The 22,919-nt window shown below is 40.1% G+C and overlaps 2 protein-coding genes across 2 annotated transcripts; both read right to left on the reverse strand.

Annotated features, from left to right (window-relative positions):
* Positions 1-3,499: 3,499 nt before the first annotated feature.
* Positions 3,500-9,115, reverse strand: CLDN12 (claudin 12). Its single transcript, XM_033165184.1, has 3 exons — positions 8,939-9,115; positions 6,766-6,832; positions 3,500-5,151 (listed from the first exon to the last, which is right to left on the reverse strand). Exon 3 carries the CDS (start codon positions 5,128-5,130, stop codon positions 4,393-4,395), a length of 738 nt encoding a protein of 245 aa, XP_033021075.1. The 5' UTR covers positions 5,131-5,151; positions 6,766-6,832; positions 8,939-9,115; the 3' UTR covers positions 3,500-4,392.
* A 1,514-nt stretch (positions 9,116-10,629) lies between these two features.
* Positions 10,630-22,785, reverse strand: GTPBP10 (GTP binding protein 10). The gene is made up of 10 exons (XM_033165183.1): positions 22,683-22,785; positions 21,608-21,801; positions 21,430-21,521; positions 20,408-20,552; positions 18,775-18,848; positions 18,200-18,252; positions 15,936-16,043; positions 13,486-13,563; positions 11,683-11,806; positions 10,630-11,069 (listed from the first exon to the last, which is right to left on the reverse strand). Exons 1-10 carry the CDS (start codon positions 22,713-22,715, stop codon positions 10,867-10,869), a joined length of 1,104 nt encoding a protein of 367 aa, XP_033021074.1. The 5' UTR covers positions 22,716-22,785; the 3' UTR covers positions 10,630-10,866.
* Positions 22,786-22,919: the final 134 nt, after the last annotated feature.

A 22,919-nucleotide genomic window follows, 5' to 3' on the forward strand; every position in this document is an offset into this window, starting at 1 on the left:
AGCAAAGAATCCCATCCATTGCTCAACCCACTTTTGCCTTGGCCACGCCCTGCACCGGCGGCAGGCAGCCCCTGAAGTCGGTCTATACGGGAATGTTGCCCTTGCACACTGGGTTTCTCCATCCCTTCTCACTACAGTATAGTACAAACGTGTAATGGGACCCCCACTTTCCTTTCCAGTGAGCCCTTGTCTGCTTTGAAGCATTGACAAGAAATGCCACATGCATTTCATAAAACTGAAGGATGAGTGTTGTTAGTTTTTTTGAAGGCTGAAATCCTTTGCATACTTGAAGGCTACTGAACACTGTATGACTTTCTTCCAAGTTCCAGTGTGTTTCGTTTGGCTTTAGGCACGATTCCCTGAATGTAACTCCCACATAAGTTGTGGGCTTACTGTATATTATTTGGACGCCAGTGACCAATGAGTGGGACATGCTTTGTGTGCAGAGACAGCCCTGTTGGTTCATAGATGCCAGTTCTTATGTGTACTTTAGAGATCTGAGACCAAACATTTACCCCCATAGACACATTTCCCACAAATTCCTTCTACTCCCACCCATTTTTGCCCCCATAGTAATGGAAGGAGACATCTCAACAAACATGCTGGATTTGGTTTGACTACACATTTCAGTTCCTGGGATCTCTCTTCAAGACTGCAGATGTGGGTTCAGAATACTGCCACCTCATTTATGTTTGTCCTCACTGCAAATATCTTCCTTAGTAGTACAAATCTACACTCATTTAACTGGATGTGTCCCATTCATCTTATTTAGGCTTACTTCCCAGTAGATGTGTATAGGGTTACAGTTAGTTACTGAAGTTTGCTTAGAGGGCAATCAAGCAGCCATTGTACAGAGAGCCCTGAGCTTTTATGCTCTCTGAACTGATCAATATTCAAAACTAGTTATAGAAATAAGCCACAGTTGAACAATACCATTTATAATTAAAAATACATACTTTCTTTTACAAAAATAATGTAAACCATAACCAAGCATAACTAAACGCCAAAAGGATAATTCTATATTAGGCAACCCTGAAGAAATGAATACATATTCATGCAGAACACAAGAACAGAGATGGAAATCTTGTTTTCTGTAACAAATACTGAAATTCACATTTTTCTCTTGGTACAAGCTAAACAAGATCAAAGTTCAAGAGACAGCTTACAATTAAAATAAAATCCACTGGCTTTTGCATACAGAAGCAGGATCATAATTTTTAATAGGTATGCTTTTTTGGTAACCTTGTCTTTAAAGGATAATGGACAACAGCTAATACATTTGGCTCGTAGCACCAATAGTACCAGTCAAAAAGAAAACGTTAAGGCAAGCACACAACATAAAACTAAAAAAAAAAGTTACCAGTTTGAAAATACCAGTTCCTGCAGCAGATGGCTTTAAAACAAAAGGAACACATATAGAATTATGACTGAACCATGTAGTACTATCATTTGAAGCCATCAACATCATCCATGCCCATTGGAGGCTGCCACCCTTCCTTTGCTGATTGAAACTTCAGATATAGCATAAGGTGTTGATTTTGGCTGCATCTCACAGAACCGCAGCAGAAAGCAGGAATCATATGAAATCAGACAGAGAAATCTTGCACTCAGTGGAGCTCTACTAGACTAGAGCAAGATTCCTGTGTCTGATTTTAGGTAATATGCCTTTCACACTGCCGTTCTGTGTGGCACAACCCATGCTGATCATCTGGGAAGGAAGTTTGGTTCTTCAAGCTGCCTTCCACTTGCACATCACTGGACACAAATCAATGTTAAATCAAGAACTGGTACATTGGAAGGAAGGGAAGACAAAGCTGCACAGCACATTTATAAGTTTCAAAATGCCTATGAAAGAATCACAGGATCTTCAACAAAACAAGCAAGTGGATATAAAGTATAACCTCTGAAAAGGAAAGGAAAAAGGAATGCAATTATTTCATTTTCTAGCATCATTGTTATTGTACCTCTGTCAACAACTGTACATAAAAGTTAAGGCCTGCCTCATACTTTGGGAATTCATCAATCACATGAGCGGTGAATGTTTGAAGCAAACTGAATTCACCACACGTGGTGAATTTTTACATAGTGCAACTGCAAAGCACTTGTCAAAGCTTTCAATTTTCACCTGTAAACAAATCAATAGGACACTGCTGTTCCTAATCCCCATAGACTTCAAAGTAGCCATGTTTCAGTGAATCTCTGAATCAAAACAAAATCTCTCCTGTGACTCAGGATTGATCTACCTAAAATTTTAATCACAGTAAGCATCAATATGGAACACATCGCAGAAACTGGGTCTAGAGGAATGCAAATTGTAAAACGAGATCCTGAGTTTTCTTCAGCTTAAGCTTCTGCTGCTTAAAGAAAAAGAGAATTTTTGCAGGCACCCAGTTCGAAAAATGAAAAATTCTCCCTATAAATGGAATGTTGAAAGTGCTTTGTTTTAATCATATTCTTACACTTGCCTAACTATTTAAGAATATATAGTCCTAACAAACTAAGAAGTGTATCTGAAGAAGTGTGCATGCAACAAACTTAGTTGGTCTCTAAGGTGCTAATGGAAGGAATTTTTTATTTTTTGTTTTGACTATGGCAGACCAACACGGCTACCTACCTGTAAGAAAACCAGGTTTGCCTTCAGCTAAAACAAATGAGTAAAGGCTTGGTTTCCAGAGTATATTCAGAACCATTTGTGGATTTTTTTTAAAAAAAGGAATAGATCAAACTATATGCTCCATATTTCTGAATACTTAAAATAAAGCCTTGATAGCTCATACCTGCTAGTATTTTTTTCATTATTCAAAAGGCATAAATACCACCAAATTGGGGGGGGGGGAATTACCTGGATACAAGCCAAATACCTGATTCCTAATGAATAGGGGAAAAGACCAAGGTCAGAGATGTAGAAGTCTGACCTACCGGTACATGAAAAGCTACAGCACCAGAAGTCCTTTAAAAAAAAGTCAAGTCAAACACTGCCTCTAACAATAATCTCATCTTCAAAATTATTTATATAAAAATACTGTGAAATCACTAGTGTTACAATTAATTCTGAAACTGGCATTCAGGGGCCCATTTTCAATACGGCAAACCATAAAAATAATCCTAATTCAGTAACACAGTCTAAAGCTCAAAGGGACAATGAATACAGTGCAGCAGATTTCATTTCAACTTATAAGGTGTTTAAAATAATTCAGATTTTTTTTTAAAAGTTACAGCAACAGGAATTTTGGTTATCCAAAAATCCTTGTTATAAATAAATAACCCAGAAAGCCCAATATAACTATATATCAAAATAAAATAGCATTCTATGGCCCCATTAAAGAGGTATCACTCCAGTTTAAAGAGTCATGGCTTCCTCCTGAAGGGAACTGTAGTTTGTTAAGGGTGCTGAGAGTTCTTAGGAGACCCCGATCCTGCTTTAAATGTCTAGTGCAGAGGAGACCTATTACCGGTAATATAGATTTCTAGTATTGGTGAACTTTAGATATTTGAATTATCGGTATTGTACTATATAAAATTTAATTGTAAATGGATTCTGGTCACTTCCTGTTTAAAAAGAGAAAGATGTAGCCTTTAAGAAATATCACCTAAACCTAAAAGCAACTGCAGGCTATGCTATTGCAATGGGGGAAATTATTACAATGAATAATCAAAATCCCCAAGTTTATCATTTTCAGAAAGTACAAAATGGCTATCTTTGAATGATCTTACTAAAATCTGGTTGTTTTAGATTAGGTGTAAATTTCTGGAAAGTCACAAATATTGTTGATGTTCACTTTTTGCTTTCAGTTTTTATTATATTGAACAATGCTGCTTATATACATGTTTCTTTTTATTTAAAGGTGATTCTTTTAATAATTAAACAAAACAAATGTTTCTAAACAAGCAAAAAAATGGCTATCGGTAAACACTGTTATAGCCCAGGTATTTTTGAATTAGGTAAAAATTTGGACTGACAATAAGTACTTAAAAATGAAAGTTTCATGCACTGGGTTACAAACACCAGCAGGCATGTTTTTTTCCCCCAGTAGTACAATTCATGCCAGAAACTAGTTCAAAATATAAAAAAGCAAAAAGGTCCCAATCTTTAATTTATCTATGAATTCACATGCCACCAGTTTTAATGAGAACTAGAAACTTGTGAACAGCTTCAATACCAAAACAAGTAGAATTCTAATATTATGGCTCACTTACCTAACTACATTCCTATCTCTGCAGTATTCCTAGATAGAGAAATTGGAAAAGCTATCAATTTACAATAGCAAATTTTTTCCACCTAGCCTTGTAAAACATTTTTAGATGTCTCTGAGGGAATGGGGAAAACACTTCACTTGCAGTGCCTTGGCAAAGGAGAGAACGAGCAGGTGTTTGGCTTCTCCAGCTTATCATTTAGGAAGCGTGTGTAACAACAGGAATGTCAATTTCAATGGCAGAGTGGCGTGACCTTGCAGAATAAGGTTGGGAGGCGTAGCTATGCACACTGGGCGCATGAGGATACAGAGGCTGCCAGAAAGGGGAAGGAAGCGTTTTGCATGCACAATACCAAAGGAATAAGAGGATGGCTGTAAACAATAAGCCTCCTGCACTGGCAATGGCAATAAACACGGAGATGTCAAAGGAAAAAACTGGTTCGTATTTCTTGTTCAGTTCTTGGTTATGAAAGATGACCCAGATAGATGGCGTCAGGCAAATGACACATGCAAGAAGAAAGAAGAGGCCAGCCACAAGATGGCAGCCCGCACTGTTTATGAGACATCTGGCCTGCTTGATGTTGGGCACAGTGGTTATGAAGGCGGTATTACACATGCCAATCAAACAGAGAAACAGAGCCAAGACAGTGGTTAACATGCTTATGGGGACAGCAAACTGGAGGACGCGTAAATCCAGCTGGTCAACTGCTGTGTACCACTCGGTGTCGTAGATGACGCAGTCTTTGCTGCCATCAAAGCGAACACACTTAATCCAGAGTCCAGTGTACACGGTCACATTCTTTTCATTCTTGTTATAGGTGAAGAGTCGCATCTGTCTCCAGTTAGGCAGCAGAGCCGCAGCAATAAGTCCAGATAAGGCAGCTGTACCAGAAAGGAAGGCGAGGACTGTCGCAGCATGGACATCACGGCAACCCATCTTAGCCAATAAAAATGCCTCCTGGGGGGGGGGAAACTTTATTAAGTCATCAAGATTTATTATCTGAATAGCTGTTCTTACGATAATTGTTTTATAAACCGCTGTGATGGTGGGGCATTTTTTTTTAAAAAAAAAATCATAATCAAGGAGTCTATTAATTGTATGAGCTAAAGAAATAATAAAGATATATTCTGATGGACCCATTTTTCTCCAGAATGAAAGAGAAGTGATTGACAGTCTTGAAACAGAAATTAAACTGAAATCTGAAGAATGCACTTTGGAGCTTGGGTTGCACTGAAAGTTCTGCTCCAATGGGCCACTCTTATTAAATAATACTTTTTTTCAGAATCAGAAGCTACTTTGGGGTAATTTAAAAACAGCAGGCGTAGCTGGTATAGCAAAGGGAATCCGGCGTACCTTGTCTGTCATTCCCCTAGGCCTTTCACAAACTATCTAGCTATAGTTAGGTTATAGCTAGGTTTCATGCTTATTTAATCTGTGTGAAGAGGGGAGGGACCTTGCAACCATAATACGGAGTCTTTTGCATACTGATAAGGATCAAATTAAGTTGATAAAGATCTAAGCTGAGAATAAGTCTTTACAGACACCAGCACTTATTAAGTATGATCAGAGATAAATGTCTTAATATGCCTTCAATTGCATGTTGGGAGAAGCTCTTTTCTAAAGCAGCATTTCCCAAACTTTTTCCGCTCATGGACCATTTGAAATTTGCTGAAGGTATTGGTGGGTGACAATTATTTTTCTGCCTGGTGTAGCCATTGTGCTAGATACTGTATGCTTTTTAATTGTAATTGTATCTGCTTCTTTTTATATTTTGTATTTTATTGCATTTCACAGAATTCAACTTGTAATAAAAATAAAATACAATACATACAACATAAAAGCAGCAATACAAATAAAAATCACCACAAATATTTAAGGTGATTGATATGTCATCATAGCTATCAACTTTTTCCCTTTTCTTGCGAGGAATCCTATTCGGAATAAGGGAATTTCCCTTTAAAAAAGGAAAAAGTTGACAGCTATGTACAGTGGTGCCCCGCTAGACGAATGCCTCACTAGACGAAAAACTCGCTAGACAAAGGCATTCGTCTAGTGGAAGGCTGCCCCGCAAGACGAAATTGTCTATGGGGCTGCCTCGCAAGACGAATTTTTTTTCGTCTAGCGAAATCCGCGGCTTGCAATGCCGCTTCGCTAGACCAAAAACCGCTAGACGAAAAGATTCATAGAACAAATTATTTTCGTCTAGCGGGGCACCACTGTATGTCATCTCCCATCTTCAGTCAGAAATCCACAGACTCCCACAGACCACATGACTGAAACTCAGACCAGATTTCATTTGTGGTGTAACAATTACCATGGACAATATGGATTGATATAAAAGTTAGAGTTTGGAAGAAGATGCAGTTTTAAATATTTAAATCAGGGCTCCAGGGAAGGGGTAGGGGGAAGTCCTGGGATTCAGAGAAAACTCTGTATATGGATATGTAGTTGGATTTTTATTTTTTTAATTTTGTACATTATTGGAAAAATCAAATAAAAATGTTTTTCTAAAAAATAAACTCAGACCAGTTTGGGAACCCCTGTTCTAAAGGATTAGAAGAACAAACTTACCAAGAGATTTAACCCAATCCAGAATAACAGCAGAACTCTTGCAAGTAGTAGAACAATTCTAATAGATCTAGGAGGGGAAACAACAAATTAATTCTGGAGAAAATACAACTACAACAGATATAACAAACTAGTCTTCACTTATATAAACCGCTTCAAAACCCTTCATTATCATCACAATTAACATGTAGGAGCGAACCACTGCTATAGAGATTGGACAGAAGGAACAGGGGCCAAGATGAATTCTTCAGCGTTAACTTGGATGGAGCCACCTTCCCAAGATCCAAAGCTCCACTTATTGCACAATACCATTTTTTTTACATAGCGGAATATTCAGTAATAGTTGACCTCGTAGAAGGAAGAACTTCCAAAAGTGCTAAGCCTATAGGAAGGAGTTCCATCAACACATCTTTATCCCGGTACTCAACTCTCCCTAAACTAAGACAGTGTTACATTTCTTCCTATGAGTCGTCAAAAGAGAAAAGTTTGTTTGAACTATTAATTGCTATTTTCCCACCTTTGCGCCTCAATACCTATCCTAAGGGCACATGACAGTATTGCAGAACAACACTCTGCACCCAAAAGTGTTGTATAGATGAGTAATACTTTTTTTAAGCCTGGCTCGGATCTTCTGCATTTGCAAGTCATTTATGTAGAAAGGGAGGCTGCAGACTTCACCCGAGGTGCTCAAATTCACATCTATGCTGTGCTTCTCATACACATGTAGGCAACACTCCAGGTGATCAGAAACCATATTTCTTCAGCATTCCTGGCTGCGTGGAGTGTTGTATATATGCACTGCAGACATGCACTTAAATGTGCATATGATACAGCCTGCTACCCTCTGCATGTAAGATCTAACCTCAAATATGAAAAGCCAGTGCTTAATATCAACTTGTAAAGACATAGTACAGTTGCCAATCTTTATCTGGCAAGGATCATGCATCTCTAACAGTTACACAAGAAGAAATTCAACAGGTGAAGTTTTTTCCATTCCTTCAAAGCTGGGGAAGGCTTTACAAGCTGAGCTTGGGTTTAATCACCATAGTTCATAATTAAAAGGATGCAAGATCAATTTGAGAATGTAGAGGGAACCACATATGATGTGCATTGATTCATTTATGTGCAGCATAACGTGCTAATAACTGGGTCAACACTTGTGATAAGTGTATTTGAACATAACGTGATGTTTATACTGGTTTTACTGTGGCCAGCATCTGAACTGTTTCACCTTCAATTATGGGTTATCGCACTCAAGGAAGGTGAGAAGCCGTTTGTAATCACCATTTTGAAACCTTCAAAAACACTGTACAGAAACTATAAAAAGATAGTCACTTTGCTTGCGTTACTAATGATGACTAAAGAGATGAAACAACTCACAAGCAAGCCCCAGTGTGTGGGCTAAACTGTGACTCAAGGCATAATAAGTATCAAACCATTTGAAACACAATCACAAAGAGAAGAACGTAAGAAGACCTGGATCAGAACAAAGGTCTGTTCAATTGAGTGTCCACAGTGATCAAGCACATGCCTAAGGGAATCACACAAGCAGGACACGAGAACTCTCCCCTTTTGTGATTCCCAGCAATTGGTGAGGCATACTGACTCAGAAAGCTGAAGGCTGCATATAGCCATCATGAATAGCAGCCACTGGTAATTTTTTCTTCCATGAATATTTCTGATCCCCTTTTAAAACAATCTGAGATAGAAGCCATCGCCGTATCAAGCAGGCTGCAGCAGATCCCACAAAATAATTATGGGTTGTTTGAAGAACCACTTCCTTTGCGCTGCCCGGAATCTCCTATTGATCGCCCCATGTTCGAGTGTTCACCCCAAACCAGAGTATCAGAGAAGGACCAATTCATTCATTTATTTTTAAAGGCATATTTCACGCAAGGTGTTTATATGTTCATGCCATCGATCTTTAGGGTGTATTCTAATACTTATCTGGGAGTAAGCCCCATTGAACTCACTGAGAGTTCCTTCTGAGCAGATATGCATAGGACTATGCTGTTAAAATACATCTACTCCGAAGTAAATCCCATCTATTTCAATGGAAATTACACTTTGCCGGTCCGTAGTGACGTATGATTCTAATGAATCCAGCATCTCTGGAAAGAGCAATGGTTTACATATAAATAAATGCAGAAGGAGAGCCTATCTCCACCGTACTCACCCCCTTCCCACGCTCGAGGGACTTAATTTTCAAGCATCCGATTTCTCTTCCTCCTCTTGTTGACGCTAAGGATTCCCAGTCTCGGCTTTTCAGGAAGCGGCTGCCTTTTCCAGGTGTGCCCAAAGGCTTCTGGGATTGTAGTCTCCGCCTGCAATGCTCTTCGTTTAACCTTCCTCTCTAAAGACTACAATTCCCAGGGATCACTCTTCCTACTCTATTGTTCCGGGTGCTTCCTCTTTCTGATTGTATTTCAAGTTGCTTTCTCCAGCTCCATCACGCGTTATCGGAAAGGAGCTGATGCTGGAATAGGACACTGCATCTCTTCAGAGGCTTCTTGGTTATCAGTTTTCTCTTACCCTTTTGAATATGCCGGCTGCTGCGCAATGTTTATATTCTCTGCCTCTCTTTTTAAGAATTGCGTGTCCAACTTTCCCCTAAAGCATAATAATGGATGTGTGTCTTTAAGAAAACTGTGTTTTCTTAAAAAGTTTCAGCTACAGCATTTCGAGAAGGCAGCTTTTAAGACCTGGCTATCACTATTCACCTGTGAGTCTTACCTGGAAACTCAAATCTGAAGCAGCAAAATAGCAGCCGAATTCCAAAACACGACATAACCAGCTAAGCACGTTCAAGGGGACGTGGGGTTATTATTACCGTCAGAATCCCCCTCCCAAGCTGTTTCTGATACAACTTGACGGGTGGAGAGAGAGAGAAGAGAGAGGATATGTGGAAGCCACCCAAAGTGGCTGGGGCAACCCAGTATAAGCAATAAATTAATTATTACTACTAAAAATAATTCCCACCCTACAGTACAATCTTACACCCACACAAGTAGAATTTCACTTCTGATGTATTCCTTTGGAACTCAGCTGCTAGCTTTCATATATATTATACACCACATCATTCCAAACATGGTTTCATTGTTGTTGCTTTAAGAGCCTCGTTTTCCTGTGATGTTTATTTTTAATGTGAAGGTTGGTAGTAGCCATATTATGTGAGGAACTGTGCAAGGGAGCTGGGGGGAAATCAGGACCAGTGCTATTTATTCCTGGGGCATCATTGCAGCAGATTATTCAGGACCATATTAGGAAGCCATCCCAATGCTCATCTGATTATGTGGGAAGAATCAGTGGCCTTTGCTTCCTTTCCAGTTCAGTTGTAGTCATCTCTAATCAACCATTTTTAGTGTCCCTGCTCAAAAGAGGTGAATTCAGTGTAATTTAAGTGGACATAATTTATTCCGATCAAGAATGTGTATTTCCGTAGTGCAAAATTTGAGTTTTGTTTATCTTGGATTATCTATGGCTGTAGAAGTGACAAACATTCACAATTTACATGTCTGATCCACTAAAAGGCATTCTTTGCCTGCCACTGTGTTAATTTCTAGGCCCCACTTTGGGCACTGTTGTCTAACTCTTTTGTCTCTTCCCTGTTCGTCTTTGGGGCATCCAGGATAGAGACTATGTCACTACCATGCTTCAACTTAGCACTGCTACTGATAAATCACTTTATTAATGATTTTAAAATATTTCTGCCCAAAATATTTCAGAAAAGCAAACACAAGTAGTTTTATATGTTCTTCTCTCGTACTGATTCAAGGATGCCACTTTTGAAATCTCTAGTAAACGATAACAAAAATTATACCTTATTATCTTTATATAAAATTACATGTTTATTTACATCTTTTGAAACATATTCTACAACTTAATTGAGAGGGCTGTGCAACTTGAATACTTGTCGTAAAATATCATGATACACTTTTCTGTATTTTACAGAAACTGGAAAATAACATACTCTCTTTTCTTTCTGAAATGATTGACCTGAAAGTGTGTGTAAGTACAGGCTTGCCACAAACTCAGTTGTGTTCAGAGGCCTGCAAAGATTCATGTCTTAATATTATATAATAGTTTGTGTGTGTTAAGAAACTGCTATATTTCTGAGCTCCTCAGTGCATGAAGCTGCTGGTTCTGATAATCTTCAATCTTCTTCTCAGATTCTTCATCTAGTACTTTTCTTAAGCACATGATCAGTTCTTCAATTCCTTCACCAGAGTGTGCAGATATAGGGATGATCTCTTTGAAGTTGACAGTGACTTCAGGAATCATATTTTTTGGAAGAGTGTGCATATAATCTGAAATATATATAATTAGAGTTACTATACATAGTATAAAGCCAGTATAAAATTTGCTATGGGTGGATAAATAGATGCTTGATGTAATAGCAGTAGCAGAGTTATTTGAAGATATTCCATTCCAAGGAAGTCAGGGTACTTGGTTTTTGGACTGCCAAGATGTTAGGAGAGGACAATAGATGTGGCTGTTGGCCCAGAAGACTTCCTAACTGCATTTACTGACAGAAGAGATGACTGGCTTGCATTCTATTCTTCTTCTAAGGCTCTTATCTGCTGGACAGCTCAGTTGGTAGAGCATGAGTCTCTTAACCTCAGGGTTATGGGTTCGAGCCCCAGGTTGAGTGAAATATTCCTGCATTGCAGGGGGCTGGACTAGATTGACTCTCACAGTTCCTTTCAACTCTACAATTCTATGACACTAGCATTTTAGCATCATTACAGTTCTAGGCTAGTATGAAAGACAACATAGTTTGGTTATATTTTACTTTAAAATACAATCAATATACTGAACATTTCTTCTTCTTTTGCAGTAATGAAAACTCACTACTTGCTACATATCAAAGATATGTGAATATGTTATCTTTAAAAAGGAGCTGTACAGTAAGTATCTCACCTTGAGGACTCCGCAGTTGTTCCATAAACTCATTCAATTTTTCTCGCGCATTGGGCAAATCCATTTTATTAACAGCCAGAAGTGCAGATTTAGTTCGAAGTTCTTCTTTATATAGTTCCAGCTCCTGCGACATAAGTCCAGTTTCCATTTGTAAAATATTGTTGTTGAAAGTATTTGGCTTTATACAAGCCTTTTCATTTAACTAGTAATTACTACACAATACACAGGCAAACTAAAGCAGGGAGGGGGTCCAAGGGCCACATTCCCTTTTAAACAACCTTTCAAGACCACATGACAGGGGTGAGCAGTCCCAGAGGCAAAATCAAGGGGAGCAATGAAGGTACATTTAACCTTTCACACATTACTGATTACTACCGTCTACCATGTGTACACAATAATAATACACAACCACAATTTAAATAGAAGATGTGACTGCATCACGTGATGGGCTTCTCCCTCCTGTCTTGCCCCATGCTCCAGTCCTAGATGCCTTCATAATGGAGCTGCCTTCAGATGTATTCTAAACGTCAAATAGTTGTTTATCTCTTTATTCCCTTTTAAACAACCTTTCAAGACCACATGACAGGGGTGAGCAGTCCCAGAGGCAAAATCAAGGGGAGCAATGAAGGTACATTTAACCTTTCACACATTACTGATTACTACCATCTACCATGTGTACACAATAATAATACACAACCACAATTTAAATAGAAGATGTGACTGCATCACGTGACGGGCTTCTCCCTCCTGTCTTGCCCCATGCTCCAGTCCTAGATGCCTTCTTAATGGAGCTGCCTTCAGATGTATTCTAAACGTCAGATAGTTGTTTATCTCTTTGACATCTAATGGGAGGGTGTTCCACAGGGCGGGCGCCACTGAGGAACCTTCAGAAGGGAGTTGTTGCCATGGGCATTATGTGTACACATTGTTTTAATGAGCTGAATAGAGTAAAAAAATTATGAGTCATGGGTGTGTGGAATGTGTGTATGAACTTAACAGTGCTTAGTTTATTTTTGACTGCTATTTTGTTGATGCTGTTAATATTGTTTTTTAGATTATAAATGCTGCAGTGAGTTATTAATCATAACTTGCTTTGATTTAAATGTTTAGCTTATTTTTTAGTTGTTTTGTTAACGGAGCTTTATAGGTTGTAATTGTTTCACTGATTATTTGTTAATTATTCTGTATTATTTATGTTGTATTTGCGATGTTTTATTATGTTCTATCACGTTATTATATGTTGTTTCTAAGGCACTTTGGGATTCCTTTGAATGAAAAGCAGCATAGAAATATAATAAATCAAACCATAGCTGTCCAGTGAATATTCTCAAGTGGAATAAGCACATGAAGCCAATATAAATGTGACAGTGTACACTTGGGAGCACATGAGCCTCTCAGGTATCAATTCCTAAAAGACAGTACAGTTGGAATTCACAACTGTACACCCGCATCACGAATTTTGTTAGCTATGTGTTTTGTATTTGATAACAGGAAGCAATCTTGAAGACTAAACAGCTTGACTTCTCACTGCCTTCTGAACCGGAGAAATTTCCACCATATAGATGAAAATGGAGTTAGTGAAGAACGAAGTGCCAAACACTATTTTAGCAGCTCTCCCTAGAAGTATTTGGGAACTTCCAAATCTCAAACAACTTGGATACAGTTATCAAGTTTGTAGCTTTAATAGGTGTGCCATTCAAGTAAACATTTCAAATCAAATCTTAATTAGGTCTCTCGTGTCAGAACATGCGTGTCACAAAATGCACAAATCATGCCTGTATATAAAAGAATCAGTACACTTACCTTTGCAAGTAGTATTACAGTTTCAAAGGCTGTTCTGAATGGGCTTGTAGGAGAAAGCTGAAACCCAGCTACATCAACCTGAAAGATTGACATTTTTTTAATATAAAAACAATCTGACAATCAAATGCTTTCTCACATGATTATTCTTCACTTTCTAAGAGACCATGAAGATAACAGGCAGCGTGGGAGTGATGGCAGTGAGGTGGCTGTTATACACAGAACATTCCCCCCCCCCCCAAAAATAGCATCCTTTCTGCTATATCTGAACAGTTTCCAATTCACAGAAACAATCTGTTTGCTTAGTTCTATGTGTTCTATTACTGTCTCTCCTCCGCTGCCTTGCGGGATATCTCCAGGAGAAGAAAAGGCTAAGGAATAAACCCTACACAAATCAGGAGTGGAGTCCCTAAGACATTTAGGTGGCATCTTGTATGCTTCCTACAGGCAACTCCCAGTGTCAAGCTGGTGCCGAACATATTGCTCTGTTTTCCTTTGGACCACACCAGCAAGGCTGAGAGAGGTGGGGTCTTGTCATCGGGACACCCCAGGACCTCCATACAAACTGCCCAGGCTTGTGTCCCAGGGAGGTTGCTTCGGTGCTGCTAACACAGAGGTTTGACTTCATCCCCCACAGGCACATTCCATTGTCTGTCGAAACAGACAGATGCCAACATAAATTACTGTCGCTATACATGCATTCCATAGCAAACCTGATGTTGCTTTTGGCTTATTCAAGATCAGGGGCAGGGATCCAAAACTGAACCAGTTTTCTGATGTTGCTAAAATTTACTTGCCAAAACTGCAAAGGAAGCATTGGGAGTGCAGAGTCTTCCTTTGTTCCTTTGCAGCTTGAATTTGGCACTTTCCAAATTTGGCAGCTTTTTCTGTTGCTAAGCAAGGCAACAGAAGAGGGTGCCAAATTCAAAAAGTCCTGAGCTGGAAAGGCATTCCAGTCCAACACCTGATTATCATGTGATGGAAGGTCATGGACTGGTGTGTGTGTTCCCCCCCACAAATGACTCACAGGCCTGAGGTTTCCCCAGAGGTAAAGGTATCCCTGACCATTAGGTCCAGTCGTAGACGACTCTGGGGTTGTGGCGCTCATCGCGCTCTATAGGCCGAGGGAGCCGGTGTTTGTCTGCAGACAGCTTCCAGGTCATGTGGCCAGCATGACTAAGCCGCTTCTGGAGTGGTACCTATTTATCTACATATAATAATATATTTTTATTTATACTTCACCCTTCCTGGTTCTGTAGGGCCCTAATCTCATGGGACAGAGCATTCCACCAGGTCGGAACCATCACTGAAAAGGCCTTGGCCCTGGTGGAGGATAGTCTGACTTCCTTAGGGCCTGGGACCTCTAAACTATGGTTATTCATGGACTTTGAGGTCCTCTGCGGGGCATACCAGGAGAGGCGGCCCTGTAAATACGAGGGCCCTAGGCCACAAAGGGCATTAAAGCACCTTGAACCTGACCCTATACTCCACCAGGAGCCAGTGCAGCTGGTAAAGCACTGGGTGAATATGTTCCCATGGCAGGGACCCCGTGAGGAGCCTTGCTGCAGCATTCTGCACCCACTGGAGTTTCTGGAACAGTTTCAAGGGCAGCCCCGCATAGAGCACATTACAGTACAGTAGTACTTGCACTTTGACATGCTTTTGAACTGCTAGGTTGGCAGGAGCAGGGACTGAACAATGGGAGCTCACCCCATCGCGGGGATTTGAACTGCCGACCTTCTGATCGACAAGCCCTAGGCTCTGTGGTTTAGACCACAGCGCCACCCGCGTCCCTTAGAGGTTTCCCCAGCCACACCCCAAATATCCCCATTTCCATTTCCAAGCTATGTGATGAATTTACTACAAAGGGGAAGGAATATACCACAGTGATAAAGCACATGATTTGCATGAAGAAGGTCCCATGGTCAATCCCCAGCCTCTCCAGGTAAGGCAGGGGAAGACTCATGTGTGAAACCCTGTATCAGTGCTCTGACTTGGTATAACAAAGCTTCCTACAATTGCTTGCTCTTTTCGAGTCATCTGAAGACCTGGTGAAGATCAGGTCACATTGGCTAGCAATATATTTCAGTAGAAATATATAATCATGACAAATCTGAACTGGTTCCCAACAGCTGCATCTGCATCATCAAAATGGGTTGCTCATAGATATTCTCATAGAATTGGAACGGACCCTGAGGATCATCTAATCCAACCCCCTGCAATGCAGGACTATGCAGCTGTCCCTTGGTGTTGTCAGCACCACACACTAACCAACTGAGCTATGCAGCTATCCATGTTACATGTTAAATTTTCATTTATAATATTAGCAAAGCTATGACATGATGTAATCAACAGGCACCAACAGGTTACCTCTTCGGCAAAACAAAGGCTAAATTAAAAGCCGACTTTAAAGATGTCAAATAAAAACCTAAGCTACAGCGTGTCCTCCTTACAACAAAGAGGAGCTGTCTGGTTCTTTCCACATGCTTCAGAAACTTGTGTCCTCTTCCTTTATTTGCATGTGCACCTTCAATCAGTCCTGGAAGATCAGCAACTGTGATCTAGGAGGGAAAGAAATATTAGACTTTTGCAAAAGATCCTATCATCATTCGGGTTGCATCAATTTTTTTAAAATGGTTACAGCATCTCCATGAGAGACTAATGGCTTGAATTAGGCAAGAAGCCTTAACTACTAGAAGAGACTGAAAGTGGCATGTTATCTGGCTGAACCACTGAAAAAACTACATGAAGACTCCCTCATATATCTAGTCCCAAGCTACATTATGGAGCAGAACTCCCCTCAACTAGCCTTTTTTTTTGGGGGGGGGGGGACAGGACAAAATGAAGTATTGCAGTCATGAGCAGGATAAAAGTTCTAATCAGTCACATAAATGTAAGGTTGGGAATGACCCCCAGTTTTGAAGGAACTAGTAATTGCAAGTCAATTCTTGATCCTGCCCAGAAAAAAACAAGAGTAACGCGACCACAGCAAGTGAGTTTTGTATTCTTGTTTCAGGGTCAAAATTTTCTCCTTTGAAACTGTTTTCTCCAATATTAACACTAAGTTTCCATTAGAATTATCTGATTTAAAAGCAAGCTTCTCCTCGCACACTGAAAGGTATGTTTTGGCAGGCTGTGAATGAGGCATGGATTGCATGTTATCTCTCTCCTCTTGTGTGCAGCTTTTCCTTCTCCTGTTTAGCACCACCCATAGTTTGCCACTTCCACACATATTTTCTGAAGAGTTTTCCACACTTTGAAGAATCAAGCAATTATCAACTAATTTGCAAGACTCAAAACTTGGCATATATTACATTTTTGGTGGTGGGGGATAAGGATCAAAATTGTTTCCCATCATTTCTAATTTTATACCTGCTATGGTAAAAAAAGGCTGCTACAAACTACAATGCTTGTTTATATATTCGTTTCATAAAATTTATACACTGCTTGATTGTAAAACAAACAAACCTCCAAGCAATTTTTAAGAGTCTTGTATAGATGCTTAATGTTATTTTGAAGTTCTTTTAAAGTACAGGGGGCAATGCTACAATTCTTATCCATGTAATACACTTTATTTAGAGAAAGATTAAAGCATCATCAGACAAGCCCTCTACACCCTGGTTCCAGGAAGGGGAAAAAGCACTTTTACTTATTTCCCATCTGTGAATTCCATTGTTGCACTTCAAACACCTCTTGATAAAATGCTTTCATCTTATGTCTTTGATTGCTCTCATGTGCCAGCTAGAGTTCTACACATTCAAGTCAAGATTAGGTTGTGTGCAATCAAAAGTTTGGAAGACTCATGAATGAACATGGTCCTCAATTCTTCATCAAAACTTAATAGCATGGATAATGGACCTCATATTTGGAAAAAATAATCTTTCTGAACAAACACAGGCCATTTTAAAATTTATTTTAACAGGCCTATGTTTAGTACTCTACAGTAGATCATTCTCAGCTCAACAGCAATAAATAATGCCACATGGAGCATTATTTTAGGTAATGCATCATGTTAAAGCCGCCCAGATTGGCTGGGGAAATCCAGCCAGATGGGCGGGGTACAAATTATTATTATTATTATTATTATTATTATTATTATTATTATTATTAAAGTATTTAGTATTGTAAAGCTGAGAGTGGTCTAATGCAGGGGTCAGCAAACTTTTTCAGCAGGGGGCCGGTCCACTGTCCCTCAGACCTTGTGGGAGGCCAGACTATATTTTGAAAAATAAAAGCACACATTCTACTCATATAAAAATACCAGGCAGGCCCCACAAATAACCCAGAGATGCATTTTAAATAAAAGGACACATTCTACTCATGTAAAAACACGCTGATTCCCAGACTGTCTGCGGGCCGCATTTAGAAGGCGATTAGGCCGCATTTGGCCCCTGGGCCTTAGTTTGGGGACCCCTGGTCTAATGGGTCACACTTGGTGTCCAGCCTCTCTCAATGTCCTAAAAATTAGATAAATGTGGTTTGAAAGGGTTGTTTATCTGGATACAGTTAGCGCCATATGAAGGAAATATATTGAAACTGAAGGAGCACAGGTGCCAGACCCATCTCAGGCTACCACTGTTTCTTAGAAAACAAGTCAACAGCCTGCTCTCCTTGAAGTATTGGTGTCAGTTAAGAAAACTGGAGTCTCATAATGTAACCAAAAAAGGATTTCTCCACAACCACACCTTTAATGCAGATCTTACTTTTGGAAACCAACCTGTTTAAAATCAGCATACTTCACTGTTCCAAGTTCAGGTTTTATTGTTGTAACTGCGGAAAGTAAGGAAAAGTGAGCCCTGTTTTGTGATGTACTTTGGAGTTTTACCCCTGGCTTGTATGCCCAACACACTTGTTTACTCTCAGTCAAAAGATAGAACACTCTTGCTTTCTCTTGAATGCTAGACAGGCAGTGATAGCAGAAGTCCTTCCCAAACATTTAAAGTTGCTCACATCAGAAGATACATAGAAAACTGACTGCAGTGAAATTCTTATTAAATACTGGAAAACACTTGAGGGACGGTATCATAGCTCTCTGCAATTATACTCTGAAAACTTGGTAGTTGAAAAACTGAGCTCTCATTCAGGAGGGGTAGTTCATCTACAGACAGCCTCTGCCCATACTCAAGATCTCTCTTTACGCACATACATACATACACCTGTCCCCAGTGCATTGCAAGAGACTGTTGTCAGAGACAGGGGGAAGATGGCTCCTAGAGTCAAAGTGTTTCTGTTGCAAGCATTGCATTTAATGTCAGGGTGCAAACACTAATACATGGACAATTAATTACTTACAGGCATAGTCTGCTATTTGAGGTGTAGCATGAGAAATCTTGGTTAGCAAAGAGGATTTTCCTGCATTTGGAAATCTGGGTGGGGGGGGGGATGAAAAAAAATCTTTTTAGTGTTCATATCAGTATGTAGTTGATAGAAGAATAAAACTACTTCCAAGTTTTAAAATGCATTTTTCTCAAGTGAATTTTGTTTAAGATGAAGAGGAAATGTCTTAGAAGTGGGCTACTCTGAGGCTGGAATAGATTCCATACATACTAGAAAAAGCACCAAGCACAAAAGCTGACTTTAAATGCCCCCTTAAAGTCAATCAAAGTGTGCCCCAAATATGTATTTAGCCCATGTTCCTATAAGTCCCTAACAGAACTATATGCTGTATACTCACAATGGAAAGAAACCACCTTATATTACAGGGAAGACTGAGTTGACAGGATTTTTATGGGGCGGGGGGGAAAGAGCAAGAAAAAACTGCTTTGCTATTCTCCCCCCACCTTCCAAAAATCTGGTTCCTTTTTATTTTTAAGTAAGTCTCAAAAGAAGTACACTCCACATTGTGCATCTGTTTAAGCTTTTAAGCACCATTTTGCAAATATGCATTTATGAAAGAACAATTGCTCCATTATCACATTATTAATGATTATAACCATAAAAGAACAAAAACCAGTAATACAATAAATACTTTGATACCTTACATTGGACTAATGAGATAGGGAGATGGTGCTCTTTCAAGATACTATTGGAGTAATGGCAATGCCTCAAGAGTCATTTCAAAAGTTATCATACTTCTTCAGGAATGATTTTATTTGATCAGAAGTAGCTGTACTCTCTTTGAAATGTATATAGGGATGCTGCCTAACTTTCAGTGTATCTCAGCCTAATGTTCCTCAAATCTTTTTCCATGTCTGTGATCTACTGATAAAGCACTTATGTACATACTGATATATTAAAAAACCAAACTCAGACTGAGATCAAAAGAACAAGCTTTCAGAGATTCACTGAACAACTGAGTGAAATAAACCACAGGTGTTTCCATGACTCCCTAGAAATTATTCTTTCTTTACCTCATCTAGAACAAGGGGGTGGGGAAACAAACCACCCTGAAATTTGAAGCAGAATGAGGTGGTAGGTGGGAGAGGTATACAGATATATCACAAAGGCAACAGTATTTATGTTACACTGATTTGAACACCCACCAGTTCCTTATAAATCTTCCATTTGCTGTTGGGCAAAGCCTGAATAAAAGTTCAACTTCACACATTAAACCAGAAAGAAGTGAGGCAAGAGCTGCAACTGTAGTTACATCATGCATTGCAGGGCTTTTCCCCCCAGGGGCAGCTCCCAGGAACTCAGTTCCAGCACCTCTCTGGTGGGTGCCATTACCATTCTAAGAGAATGGGGGAGGTGTTCATGGTACTTCTTTTTCTAGAAAAATAGCACTGATGCCTTATGACAATAAAGTAACAACTGGATAATCTGGAGGCAGGATAACTGACTGTATGAGTAACGTTCCCTAAACTTAAATATATCTTAATGTGGATGTAGTACAGACGTGGATATTTCTAGTACAAAGGCATTTACTTCAATAAATAAATATGAGCATGACGCCAGAGTGCAATTTTCAGGATCAAAGACTTACCCAACTAAGCCAACATCTGCTATAAGTTTGAGATCAAGGTGAATCATGAGCCTCTGACCTCTGGAGGGCAAGAAATTTGTCGCCATGCATCCACCAACACCTCCTCGTGCCACCAACAATCTGTCTTCTGCTCTGTCAAGTTCACCTAAAAATATACAGAAGCGCTTGGAAATAATGGCTTTTTGCAAATTTTCTATTTTTTTTCCAATGACACAGACATTTCTTTCAACTTGACATTTACATTTTAGCACTCATCTGAGACTAAGCACCACTGGACACAGTGGAGCCTACCTCCAGGTTAAATGGTCACAAAATGTGGCAAATGTTTTTGAGACTTTTTGGTGAGTCCTGAAAAAGGTCTTGCCCAGCTGTGGTCATTTTTATAATCAACATGGCTACGCTACCTTCACTTTTTACTTCCAAAAAAATACAGAGTTTTGTAAGTGAACACACATAAATCAAGGCAAATATACTACCTTAATCAAAATATATTAAGCTGCTTCTGAGAATTATCAATTAACTGTTCCTGGATGTCTGCCAGTGCATCTATGCCTTCAACACCTGCACATGCCAGCCAAATGTTTACTGCAGTGCGAGCCAAATTATAGGTTTGTGCTGTTGTACAGACTCAGTAGAAAGTAAACAGCAACTAACAGTACAATCCTACCCGTGTCTCTTCAGAAGTAAGTCCAATTAAACTCAATTGCAGCTTATTCCCAACTACCTGGGAGTAAACCAATTTGAATTCAATGATATTTTCTTCCAAGTAGACAAGGTTAGGACTGCGATGTAAGCCATGATTTGCTCCCTCAGAAAAATAATACATCTGGGGTACAGTCTTCAATATATTTTGGGTGTGTTGGAGGGGAGGTTCACGTAAAATAATCTCATCTATAATGCTGAAAATAATGTGAGAACTTTCCCATATGAGGGCCTATTGTACTAAATCCTTGCCAGGTGCACATTTGATATGTTTTCTGATCCTTAAAGTAACAAAAGGTGAAGAACCAAAACATCCTTACCAATCACTTTCCCATCATCCCTTGTGACAGATATTCCTTGAGGCACTTTCACTTCACAATCTTTTCCCTTAGTACCTTTCAGTGTAGCAAGACTTGTGGGGAGCAAAAAAATATATATATTTTACAAGATTGCTGTAAGCTGGACCACACACATTCTCAATCAATGAAACATACTCACCTACTGTTGGCTCCTGTTCCTGCTACAAACCGTTTGCCTGGATATCGATCTTTAAGTCTCTTCAATGTCATTTTCTTTTGAGCTACCAACCAGACATCACCGCCTTCCCCACCTTCCCCACCTAATCGAGGATGGCCCATTCCACCAGTTCCTCCTTTCACGTAGATCCTAAGGTCATCCATAAACCTGCCATACTGCAAAAAAACAGTATTAAAACACTGGCATTTCATATTTACTAGCAATTTGTTAATCATTATAAAAAGTAGGGGATGCAACCCCCTGTGAGGCTGCTATGAATGAGACCTAGTGCACCCATTGTCTTTGTTCTCATCTCAAAAGGCAGTACTGTACTTTACTTTCCCCATAGTGATAAATGACAACCATGAGTAAGAACAAGTACAGCGGGTGCAGGGATGCATGTGGCACTGTGGTCTAAACCACTGAGCCTCTTGGGCTTGCCGTTCTGGTCGGAGGTTAAAGCTCCAGTTGCTTGGTCCCAGCTCCTGCCTGCCAACCTAGTAGTTCGAAAGCACGTCATTGGCCATGCATGCTAGGGCTGATGGGAGTTGTAGTTCAGCAAGGTCAGGAAGGTGAAAAGTTCCAGATCCCTGAAACAGAGGGATGGTGTCTAAACATGCTTCCTGTCCTTGGTGTCACTGATAACTAAGACAGAACCTATCTGAATACAGTAGTCCCATCCTAAGACATGCACAAAGAAAAACAACTGTAAACAGTGAAGTCCAAAAAGGAAACTGTCTATGGCAATTTGGGGCAGAGATATGTAAGATGGACACAGGACTGTAGATTTTTTAATTTGCCATTATGTAAAGTTTAATAACAACAACAACAATAACCACCAATAATTTCATCCAAGAAGGGCTGAAGAGCTTCCTTCCTTTGTAGCCTACTGAGGATTTATTATCGGGATAAGGGAAGTTTTTGTCACTGGATCCACCTCCCTGCAGCCAAATATTCAGAGGTGCACGGGGCACCCCAAGCCCCCCCCCCCCCCCGCCACGCGGAAACGGCGCCCCATAAGGCTGAGGGGAAACAGCTGCTTTGGCGGCGCACTAACCTCCCTCAGAAGGGCTCGGCTGAGCCGCCCCATGCTGGTGAGCAGCGGGCGCAAAAAGGCTTCCTTCAGCGGAGGCTTGGGCGCATGCAAAGCCAGGGAAGCAGCGCAGGAGAGTGACGCCGACCCGCGGCGGGCCCGCCTGCTCGGAGGCGGGGCGGGCGGGGAAGGCAGGACCGCGAAGAGCCGGGGAGAGAAGGTCCACGCGGGGTGCCGGAGCAGAGCTTTCCTGGAGGCGCC

This window comes from Lacerta agilis, chromosome 12 (genome assembly GCF_009819535.1).
Source record: "Lacerta agilis isolate rLacAgi1 chromosome 12, rLacAgi1.pri, whole genome shotgun sequence".
Lineage (NCBI taxonomy): Eukaryota > Metazoa > Chordata > Lepidosauria > Squamata > Lacertidae > Lacerta > Lacerta agilis.